General features: G+C 39.1%; 1 protein-coding gene across 2 annotated transcripts in view; it reads left to right on the plus strand.

Annotated features, from left to right (window-relative positions):
- DSCAM (Down syndrome cell adhesion molecule) overlaps nucleotides 1-12,154 on the plus strand; it is a 484,086-nt gene that overhangs the window by 381,975 nt on the left and 89,957 nt on the right. For both annotated transcript variants that reach the window (XM_014938224.1, XM_014938225.1), the window contains 3 exons: nucleotides 1,280-1,520; nucleotides 3,197-3,343; nucleotides 5,068-5,223. In XM_014938224.1, coding sequence (XP_014793710.1) covers nucleotides 1,280-1,520; nucleotides 3,197-3,343; nucleotides 5,068-5,223 — 544 coding nt within the window. The remainder of the gene's footprint in view (nucleotides 1-1,279; nucleotides 1,521-3,196; nucleotides 3,344-5,067; nucleotides 5,224-12,154) is intronic.

The raw sequence follows: 12,154 nt of genomic DNA on the forward strand, positions 1-12,154 counted from the left end.
ATACAGAAGGAGTGCTGGCTTTTGCAGACAAATGATTTGTTGGTAGTGGATGAAAGGCAAATCTCACCCTGGTTTTATTAGCTCCTGTGAGACTGCAATACGGTGGACTATAAACTCACTGAAATAGACAGGTCCTGCGGCAGAAAAGAGTATTCTTATTGAGAATGTGTTCCTCAGTAGATTTAATGGGATACCGTCTCTGCCACTTTAACTTATTGCCAATAAACTGTGTCACAAAGACCTTTTTAATGGGTCAGTGGAACAGATGAACTCACGGACATCTGGTGGAAATCTGAAAGAGGTTTGGAGGATTTGAAAGAGATTTTTGTTCATGGGTTATAAACTGTGTCTTTAAATGTTTATAGTAATTATACCTCATATACACAGAAAATCAGACAGGAACATTGTCACATACTGAAATTAGTCCAATACTATTTAAATGGAATTTTAATAGATATTTCCGTCAATAATGGGTTTTTCCCTGAGTTACCAATCCTTATCTTACTCTAGACAATATTTTATATTGCAGAGTAAAGAAATGTTTTCCCCTAGTCAGATACAGGGAATCTTGCACTGTGACTGAGAAATACAGTACATAATTATGGCCAAAAATGTTGTACTGTCTCTATTCTTGAATGCCAGATATTGTACACCTTGTTTTAGTAGCTATTCAGTATGCAAATCCCTGCTTTCCAATCCATTATTGCCTTCAGCATTCATTATCTAATCATCTTTCCACACTACACACTGAATGAATAGAAGCATATTTCAAAGCACAGCGTAAAATTTTCCTAATGCGTCTGGCTGAATAAACTCGTGCGACTGCCTTCAACAGATCAATAAATGCCTTATTAAGGATTTAGCAAGTGAATGGTAGGGGCTTCTGGCAAAACCACAATTAGTAGTGAATGGTAGATCTGTAATGCAAATATACCCTTATCAATTCAACTTCGATTAATTCACCTGATAAGATAGAACATTATAAATTTGAATTAAAACTCAAGTATATCTCCTTATCAGATCTTTCTCTGTGTAAAACATTTAAAGGTCTCCGTTTTAGCACAGGAATGCACAAAGTACAATGCAGTGCATCTGAAATGTATATATCATGGCAAAAAGTTACTATTTCATGTGCAGAGAATATTTTTGAATTCCTATCTAGAAATAGACTTGCATTAGATAGGAAAAAATGTTGACTTGCATATTTCAAAAATTTTAAGGGCAACAACTTGACTTTGGAGACAAGTACTTAATATGTAATCTTTCATCTTCTGTTTAGGCTCCAAAGAAGCACCTACAAAATGGAATTATTCGTGGATACCAGATAGGCTATCGGGAGTACAGTGCAGGGGGCAATTTCCAGTTCAATATCATCAGTATTGATACCACTGGGGACAGTGAAGTTTATACACTGAATAACCTGAAAAAATTCACACAGTACGGCATGGTAGTCCAGGCTTGTAACCGGGCTGGAATAGGACCTTCTTCTCAGGAAATCATCACCACTACTCTTGAGGATGGTAAGTCCTAGGCAAACAACTATCTTGGGACATATTATTATTTCTTTATTTCTTTTTACCTTTTTACGTTTGTTGTATGATTAGTGATGATATATTATATGGTGGGGATAATAGAATACCAGACTTTAGAGGTGTTAGATACAGTAGACAGCTGGGTGGGAAGAGGCTGGTCAATAAGCACATAAAAATTTAATTGCAGTAGATGCAGAATCATCCAGGTGAGCCCTGCTTATATGATATATCCTGCTGTGAATGATATTAAGATAAGACTCTAGCTTCCATTAAGACACCTGTTGCTCTGGTGTTTACATATTTGCAGATTTTGTGATCTCATCATACCATCATAGTGATCTCATCATAGTTTTGAAATGCTAAGAAGTAAAACTCTGAAAGGTGAAGTGATACTGTTAATTTTGTTGTTTTTTGTTTTCAAATTAATCTGCTGTGAAACCTAGAACACTTGTACTGCACAATGCCTTATCCTGTCAGCATAAAAAGATATGCGGGGTTTTTCCCAAGATATCCAAACTAATGAGAGAAAAATTATTGTTGATTCAGACAAAATTCAACCTGTCTAATCCAAGGAACAATTTACTTTTTTTTTTCAAACTGCATAAAAAGTACTTCTCTAACAATGAGAGAGAGTCCTCTAGTGGAAAAAGAGTATGATTCTAGATCCAAAAAGAGGCCAAATATTTTAGAGTATAAGAACAAATAATAATCCTAAAGGGTAGTGTGGGTCAGATTTTCAGCTATTGTAAATTGGCATCAGTGTACTGAAGTCAGTGCCAGCTAGGAATCTGACTTTTTACACGGGGGAAACGGAGCAGCACATATCTAAAATTCTCAAGAGCTACAGATTTTGAGGCATACGCTTCTTGGAAAGCTGGTGTTTTTCATTTACTCTAAATGCTTTTATTACTGCAAGACCTCAGAAGGCAGTACACTTATGCGTGCACATACTTTGTATTTTAATAAATAATTTTTTTTCTTCAGAATCCAGCATGCTTACTTTTCCTGGCAATGTGGGTTTTTTTTAGTTCTTACTTAATTTTGGGTCCCTCTCAGAATTACAGATGTCATGAGCTTTAAAGGAATGCCAAATACTAATACTGCGGTATTGCTTTGACACTAAATGGCCAACAGAAAATGCCTTAGATTTGGCTGACTTTTTCTGATTTTTCTAAATGTCAGTGAAAATATTTTATGAACGTTTTTTCCAGTATTTTTAAAATAAGTGTCTGCTATCCCCCACCACCAATTTTAAAGGGACAGTAGAATTTTCCAGAAAGATGACAATTTGGCTACAAATTTTAAAATATATATTTAAATTGCTTACAGAATATTCTGCATATTTCAGTACTAGGACACATTTCTTTTTCAAAAGAAGTGACAAAAAAACCTATTAAAAGACTAGTCAGCAAGTAGGGAAGCAGTATATCAAAAGTCATTCCAGGGAAATCAGCTGCATTTGCAGAAGCGTGCGGTTTGTAGCAAGAATAAAGGTTTTGCAATGTTAATAATGTGCAACTGCTAATTAAATAATGGGTGGTGGGTTAGGAATGAAAGGACAGCAATGAAATTAGATAGAAAGAAATGAAAGCAATGAAAGAGTACCCGAAGGGTAAATTCTGAGTTGCATTCATTGAGTTAAAATTGTGAATATCTTATTCCAGTGCCCAGTTGCCCTCCAGGGAATGTGCAAGCCACTGCCACATCGCCAGAAACCATCTCTATTTCTTGGTCAACGTTAGCAAAAGAAACTCTGAATGGGATTCTGCAAGGATTCAGGGTTATCTACTGGGCCAATCTCTTGGACGGAGGTGAGAAAAATCAAGTTATTACTAAGTAACAAACCATATATGGCCATTATATCATTTACTCTCTTCTGTGAAGGCATGGTACTTCCTTTTCTCCTTGACTTAAGAAAGCTTCATCTACTTTTTAAGGCAGCCATTTTCTGTACAGTGTTAGCAGAGTAGCAGCATGGCAAAGGTGACTTGAGGAAGGCTTCCACTGTGGGCTGGCAACACTCCCTAGACCTGCCGAAGTACGCAAAATGACCTGATCAAATTTCATCTCAGTTATAAAGTCCAGCAGGTTTCTTTTATAAAGAATTATGATATTTACCTAGAACATACCTGCCCAAAACCTGCATTTTATTTTAGTTTGATTGGTTACCTGTTGGCTTAGCTAGTTGCCTACTTGAGAGGTTATTGTTTATTTTTTGACAGGATGCGTGTCATCTCCATAGCTGAAGGCAAAAGGAGGAAACATTTTTGGAAAAGGCTTGTTATTTTTCATGCCAGCCTCTTCTGTCGTGCTTATGTTTTGTACTTTTAGCATAACTCCCAGGGAAATAGACTCCCGAGCAAATGAGTGAAATGATCAGAGGAGAAATGAGATATCTCACTGATCTGCAATTTGTCACATGATGATAATTCTATGTACAATCCTTTCATGTAAATTAAATACTTGTAGGTTTGAGATGCACATGCCCTTATTCCTATCTGCCCTGCTGAATTTTCATAGCTCTAGGGCAATGAGCTGTCTCCTTCCCTTCCATCAGGATCACGGGTCACTCTAATATGCAATTGTCTTGCAAATCCTGGCCTCTCTTAGTGTGAAGTGGAAATGTAACCCAAAGCCCCATTGTTACTGCTGGTACCATTAGAGTCAAAAATATTTGGAAATAAGACACCAGTTCCTTTGTACATTTAAAAATAAAGATTAAAAAAAAAGTATGAGAAACATACATAAAAACGCAGACATGACTGACATAAAATTAAATGTTTTCAGTGATGCTTGTAGTCTTTGGATCAGATCCTATGTGAATATTATCAGCGCACATCTAAGCTCCTATGTGACGTCCTACAACGTGATGAAAAAAGATGATGTTCATGCAGCGCTTAAAACTGGGATTTTTTTCATTTGTTCAGCTTTATTTTCTGCCCTAAATATGTTTAAATCTGTTTTGATGTATGAGTTGTACTTCTTAGCTTGCTGCAAAAAAGATGTATCATCTTTCTGCAAGTAAATCTGGTTTTACTGTGTTTAAATCTATTGTTAGCTGGTATTACTGCCATCAAGTGCTTTGCAGCAGCACTTGCTGCATATTTTAAAACAAAGGGACCTTTTCTTGTTTTTACTTATGAGAAATGTCTCAAAAATGTCTCAAAACTAGAAAATCTTTATGAAGATAAATGACTTCTTCATATTCGCTTTCGGGAATGTTTTGCAATAATCTCTTATTTTTATCTATTCTTTATGAAAAATCTTATTACTTGTAGAAATTTTCAATTCTCTTCCCTGCATTTAAAAAATTTGCAAAAATAAGTTTGAGAATTAAAGCTGGGTCTGATTTCATTGGTAATAAGTCAGGACACAAAGGAATTTATTTTGATTTATTGTAATTCATTGCTATTTTATCATAATGAAGCATTACTTCTCTGGTACAGTCTTTAATCCCCAAGATTTTCATGGAAGGCATCAATAGCTGGGAGAAGACTGAACTTGGCAATAACTCAATTTCTTTTTTATTCTGTAGAGCTAGGAGAAATAAAGAATGTCACTACTACACAGCCATCCCTGGAGCTTGACGGCCTGGAAAAATACACCAACTACAGCATTCAGGTGTTGGCTTTTACACGAGCTGGAGATGGAGTGAGAAGCGAACAAATTTTCACCCGCACTAAAGAAGATGGTAAGGATTAAAACATTTTCCATTCCCACTTCAACAAGATGCTTGTATGTCTCAGGTTTTCAAAACAGTGCAAATATCGTACACAAACATGCACAGTGAGGGTTGTGTCTGGAGGTCTTGAGTTAGAAGCAGATGGAGAGGAGTGTGTGCTCACAGCTTTGAAAACAATTTGAGTGTTTCCAAGACTCCAGTAGAGGTGAGCCAGAAGTTTGTAGATAACACTAGTGATCTGAACAAATTTGTCTTTATTTTCTTTCTCAAATAACTCAGGATCTTGCTTCAGAATTTTGAGAGTTTTTGAGTTAATTATTTCAAAGTGATTGAAAATGGGGAGAGGAAGAGAGATATTCTTACGTAATTTATATGCTTCTAAGGAGATTATTTCCAGCATAAGACCAAATTTCCTCCTAACACCTCTTCCCTCAAAAGCAAAATGAAGAACAAAATCTCTTGCCTTTGTTCATAGACCAAAGCATGGAAAATTTAAGTCCTGAAGCTGAAAGTTAAGGCAACTTTTAATCACACATAGACACACACACATGAGATTTCACAATCACTTTCCTGTAACTTCAACTATGGAAATCTCTTCAGGTTGCCTTAGTAGGATGCCACATACTGGTCTATTTTTCAAGGACTAGAATTTCAAATTCAGAGGGTGTTTTGTCCCTAACCTGTTTAATGCCTTGAAAAACCCATGAGATGCTCAAATACATCTTTAGATCCCTAAACACTTTTGAAATTCTGGATCAAGAGGTTTTTGGCAGAAATAAAAATTCACAGAGTCCTAGCAATTAAATTACTTGTATAATGTTTGATTGGTAAATTCTCCTGTGAGTTGTGCAATGTTTTTTCAAGGAAATTAGTCAATGGATTTTTATTTGTTACTCATCCAGTTTACTGGTCATTCATGAATATATGAATACATTTGTCAATTTTTTTTTATTTCTAATGGGATTTTTAAAAGCGCCAAGAGATTGGATTCAGTAGATTAACTGACTTGATGAATGTTTGGGAGCTTTTTTCCAATAAAAAAATGGCTTGATAAATGTTATTAATTTTTTCCAATAAAATATTAAAGGACTCATTCTAAAATTTACATACATTGTGGGGTCACCTGGCCCCAACTGTATTTGTACCCAGGGGATGCAGTATAAATGAAAATTGGACTTCTAAAATTTTTTATTACCTTATCAAATGAGTTATTTGTTCCTTGTTCCATTTTCATGTGCTTTCCATCAATTTGATCAAAGTATTTTAATAGTAAAATAAAAGTAAGTTAATGTCTAATAGCTGAGAAATACGAGGAAATTTAGGCATATAGTTGTGTGGGTTAATGTAGGTCTGCTTTTTTGTTGAAAACTGTCTCAAGATACTGTGCCAAGTCTAATACTGTCAAGGACAATTTGCTCATCTATAGACTTGTGTGTCTTAAACACCGAATGTTACGTCATTCTGATTCTACTCTAAAGTCCTTTAACAACTACTTTGGAGCACCTGCATCAGATGCTCTTGAGACACCCAGTGCTTGGAGGTAGAAGTTTATACTTCAAAGAAAATCTAAAAATAATCATACAATACTAGGTTGGAAGGGTCCTCAAGGATCATCTGGTCCAATCTTTCTGGGCAAAAACACAGTCTAGACATGATGGCCCAGTACCCTCTCCAGCTGAATCTTACAAGTGTCCAATGATGGGGAATCCACCACTTCCCTGGTGGTGGCTGATTGTTCTCTTTGTGAAAAATTTTCCTCTTCTGTCTAGTTGGAATCTTCCCAATAGCAACTTGTACCCATTACTCTCATCTTTTCCATGTGACTCTTTGTAAAAAGGGAGACTCCATTTTCTATGTAGCCACCCTTTAAATACTGGAACATGGTGATAAGGTCTCCTCTAAACCTTCTTTTCTCAAGGCTAAACAAAGCAAATTCTCTCAGCCTTTCCTTATATGACAGGCATCCCAGTCATTTGATTATCTTTGTGGCCTTTCCAGCTTGTCCACATCTTACTTGTGTAGCAGAGGCCAAAACTGAACACACTTGCAGGTGTGGCCTGACAAGCACTGAGTGGAGTGGGATGATGACTTCTCTATGTGTGCTGGTGATGCCCTTGTTGATGCAACCCAGCATCCTGTTGGCTTTCTTTGCCACCGCAGCACACTGTACACTCATATTGAGCTTGTTGTCCACCAGGATATCCAGGTCACTTTCCACAGGGTTGCTCCCTAGCTGAGTAGATCCCAGCCTGTGCTGCAGTCCTGGATTATATTTTTCTGGGTACAAAACCTTACCCTTCTTGTTGAACTTCATAAGGTTTTTGTGAACTCACTCTTCCAGCCCATCTAGGTCCCTAGACCCTAGATGGCTCTCCCTTCTGAAATGTCCACTTCCCCACTCAGTTTGTTGTCATCCCTTTTTCAGGGTACACTTGATCCCACCATCCAGATCACTTATGAAGGTATTAAACAGTGTTGATGACTTCTCTATGTGTGCTGGTGATGCCCTTGTTGATGCAACCCAACAAAGCAAATTCTCTCAGCCTTTCCTTATATGACAGGCATCCCAGTCATTTGATTATCTTTGTGGCCTTTCCAGCTTGTCCACATCTTACTTGTGTAGCAGAGGCCAAAACTGAACACACTTGCAGGTGTGGCCTGACAAGCACTGAGTGGAGTGGGATGATGACTTCTCTATGTGTGCTGGTGATGCCCTTGTTGATGCAACCCAGCATCCTGTTGGCTTTCTTTGCCACCGCAGCACACTGTACACTCATATTGAGCTTGTTGTCCACCAGGATATCCAGGTCACTTTCCACAGGGTTGCTCCCTAGCTGAGTAGATCCCAGCCTGTGCTGCAGTCCTGGATTATATTTTTCTGGGTACAAAACCTTACCCTTCTTGTTGAACTTCATAAGGTTTTTGTGAACTCACTCTTCCAGCCCATCTAGGTCCCTAGACCCTAGATGGCTCTCCCTTCTGAAATGTCCACTTCCCCACTCAGTTTGTTGTCATCCCTTTTTCAGGGTACACTTGATCCCACCATCCAGATCACTTATGAAGGGATTAAACAGTGTTGACTATTTGGCTGCGACGTCTGTCACCCCATTGATTGCCAGGGTTGATTTGACTGGTCTGGCTGGCTGGGCTGGTGTCCCCATCCTCCCTCACTCCATGTGCATCTCTTCTGAAGCTGCATGCTCGGTTGAAGAGGACAGCCTTCCCTGATTGAGACATACCATTCATGGGTCAAGGTTGTATGGTAGCTGCGCTCCCCTGCTAGAACCTCCAAATATGCTCAAAAAATTAGAGAACCGTAAGATCACCTGCTGCATTTTCAAGTAATTTTTGTCAAGTGGATCCTCGCATGGAAACTTTTCACTGAATACTTCCTGAGCACGACGACTTTCACCCCAGAGCCTTGAGACTGGGACTTAAGCCACCAGCAGACAAGGGAATTGTTCCACACTGCTCCAAGAGTTTAGGGACAGGCTGGTCTCAAGGAGATATAGTTCATGTCAGAGCACCCCTGAGGAGAACAAGAATGTGCTTGCTGGTCTATGTCTTTGAGCAACATTGATGTCTAATGCCTTATGTGTCAAATTGGTCAGCCAGTCCAATATAGGAGGACAATAAGGATCAAGCATCCTGTACCAGTTAAGGATCCACCATAATGCAACCTCTTTTGCTGCAAAGTAGGCCGAGTACTTCTCTCTGCCCTGCTGGCCAGGGAGAGGGATGGATAACTTGTTGCTTGATAACAGTATTTCTTATCTGAAGGGTTACGGTGCCCATTGCTCCCTTCCCCTAATACACACACCCATCCAGCTCCTATGGTCTGTCTCCAGTTCTGAAACATCAGAAGCCCAAAATATTTTTTTTCCCTTAACCCACCTCTTTCCAGTTTGCTTCTCTAATTCTTGGTGGGTCTTTTCCTCTCTCTCTTTCTGAGATCAGACAAGCCCCTGGGATCTGCGAAACACATAGGCTCTGACCATGTTTGGCTGCTGTGCAAAAGCTCATCTCTCATCTTTAATCCTCCTGGCAGTTCAATAATAATTCACCCCAAAGCAGTGTGACTAACCTTTTCAGATGTTTTCTGATGTCTCTCGTTGGTTCCACTCATTAAATCTTTTGTCCAGAAAACTAAACTGAAACGCATTTCCAGAAAATACAATGATTTCATGTTCTGCTTCATAACTTTTTATTAAAGGCAGTACAGTTTTAGAGTGGAATACATAAAGGGTTGCAGTTAAACATTGGCCAAAACAAAAATCCCAGGTCTAAGCATCCTTAAGGCTGTGGAAGTTAGATGGGAAAAGAGCAATCATTTTGCCAAGTCATATGCATGAAACAGGTGCCTCATTCCTCAGAAAGAACAGACAATTCTTTCGTAGTTTTCTAAGGAATTATTCTAAGAATTATTCAGTAGGCTTAATTTCAGTGGACCTAAAACATTCTGCCCTAAAGTTAATTTGAACACTCTCTCAGCATGTGGAATAATTGCTATCTTAACAGAACTTAGATCTGGAAACCTTACAGTTCTGCTCCCAGACCTTCTCTGGCTAAAAGCATGACACAAGATATTCTACCCTCCTCTAATAAAATCAGTAAATCTGGGATATTTTTAACTGTCTTGCCAAGCCCTCTGCATAGTTATATCACGCCATTTTTTTTTTGGCCTTTTTTCATTTCTTTACATTAGGTGAAACATTTCTTTATAAAATCAGTGGTGCAGCTTGTTCTGTTGCTGGTGTTGAAAGGCAGGTCATGGCTTCCTGTGAGTTCTCTGTTGGTGTTCAGTTTAAAGACATCAGGCCAAAATTTCTTTAGTAGGCCTGAAATCTCCAGTGTGGCAAAATAAGAGTAACCCAGGGAGCAGAGCAGTCAGCCTGGATGAAATGTGTTGAAGCTTTGATTTCTTGTAGTGTTTGATACTGATTTTAGACACCAGAGGTCAGACACTGCTGCTGATCAGCTTAGAAAATGGGAACAACTCTAGCAAATAACAGAAAATGAGCTTTCCTTTCAATGTGATCATGTTTATGGGTTCTGTCTAGCTTTTTTTTTCCCCCATTAGCCTTTAGAAAAAGAAACTGCTCTTGAACTTCCTCCTGGCAGAAAAATAAGCCAAGCAGAAATGCTCAATTTTTAAGAATTCATTGTGGTTTTGTCCCCTACATTTTCCACTTCACAGTTTCTAATAAGCCGATTGTCCTCTTCACTTGAGGATTTAATTTACTAAATCATTAAAAATTAAAGTAGTTCTTCAAATTCTCTTCTTCACTGTGTTCAAGGTACAGTTTCAAAAGCTACTCCGTTTTGTAGCAGTGGGGGCTTGACAAATTCCCTCCCTGTTTCTGCACTGCGAATGCGATATGAGAAAACTGTAGTCAAGACACTGTAATTTGCTGCCCCTAAAAGCCCAACACAGCACCACGGACCTTGGGCAAAAGTGGCCAGCAGAGGACATGGCCCCCAGAGCCCCCTCCCAGGGAAACCTTTCTGCAATTGGCAATTTGGCCTGGCCTGGCCTAGCTGCTTTTTACTGAGCGTCTGGCAGAGGCTGCTTCTGGGGTTTCTGTGATGCTGCGGGATGGGTATTTCTCTCTTGTATGAATTTCTCTTGAGAAAATGCATTCTTCTGCACAGAGAGCTGTCTATCACAGAAGACTCTGCTCAATGCAGCGGTGTTGTCCTTCCAGCTCTCCTCTGCCAGAGAGGTCTTCATTCAGAGCAAGGGGAAAGCTGCAACAAGGGAGCAGCAGGGACTACTGCAGAGAGGAAGGAGGAATAACATTAAACCCCTTTGCCAGCTTCGTTGTAAGCCTCTGCCTAAATCCAGAGAGATTTTCCCCCTCTCCTTTCTCTCTCTGGGCACTGAGCTTCCTGGCAATTGGCATGAGAAAGATGGATGCATAGATACCATCTGACAAAGCTTTATATTTATTCTAAAATAAATAAGTGTAAATCCAATCAAGTACATGTTCAGTACTCTTTGGAGCAGAGCTCAGCTGATGAAGATGGCTGTGCAGTTTGTCACCTGGGGGCTATGAGGGAAAATTGCCCTTAATAACCCCTTAATATTTTTTTTCTATTGTCAGAGATCTCCAATTTTATCTTTTTGACTAGCAGAACAAGGTAAAGAATAATAAATGTTTTTCTTGTGAAACTGGCAGGATTTCACAGAAATGGTGTGATTAAAATGAGGCCAGTTCAGAGCAAATGAGGAGTGGACAGCCCATGTGAACGTGTTTTGCCTAGCATAGGTCTGAATTATAGGTGGGATATCTACATGAACAAAGGCACTACTGGTAGCAGTCAGGAGTTTATTTTGCTTTGGTTTTCCTAAATGTAACAGTCAATAGGATAGTCTTTTGTGGGGCAGAATTAAAAACCTGTGTCGGAGCAGGGTTCAGTTTTCTGATACCACTCTTAAATGCACAGTGTGCGGTGCATTTGCTTTCCCGCTGTTCAGTACTGTGAAGAAAAATGGTGATAATCTCTCTGCTTATGAAAAGGGGAATGAGAAAGTTCCTGGAGCTCCTCCCCATTATCTGGCTCATCTAAATGCTGTTTTCCAGACTAGTCATATCAGTATAATTGCCTTCTCTGCGTTAGCATTTCACTTGCACTGTCAAGAATACAAAGTGTTCTCCTCCACAGGAAAGCAGCATGCTATTTGCGTGCCTTTCAAAGCCTTGCTCGCTGGAGAATGAGGCCATCTTTGATCTTAAATTTACCAAATCTTCTCCCTGGAAGGTTGCAAAGTTGGCTAGAAGCAGTTCTCAGCTCTCTGTGCTCAGCCCTGGTTGTCTTCCAGCTTCTTACTATTATTTTACCCTTGGTGACTACAGAAAAAAAGAAACTATGGTACTGTGCAGATTTACCTTGTCTTTCCTCAGATCTGTGGGAATCATTGTGCTAAAAAATGGTCCCT

This window comes from Calidris pugnax, unplaced genomic scaffold, assembly GCF_001431845.1.
Source record: "Calidris pugnax isolate Ruff unplaced genomic scaffold, ASM143184v1 scaffold25, whole genome shotgun sequence".
Classification (NCBI taxonomy): Eukaryota; Metazoa; Chordata; class Aves; order Charadriiformes; family Scolopacidae; genus Calidris; species Calidris pugnax.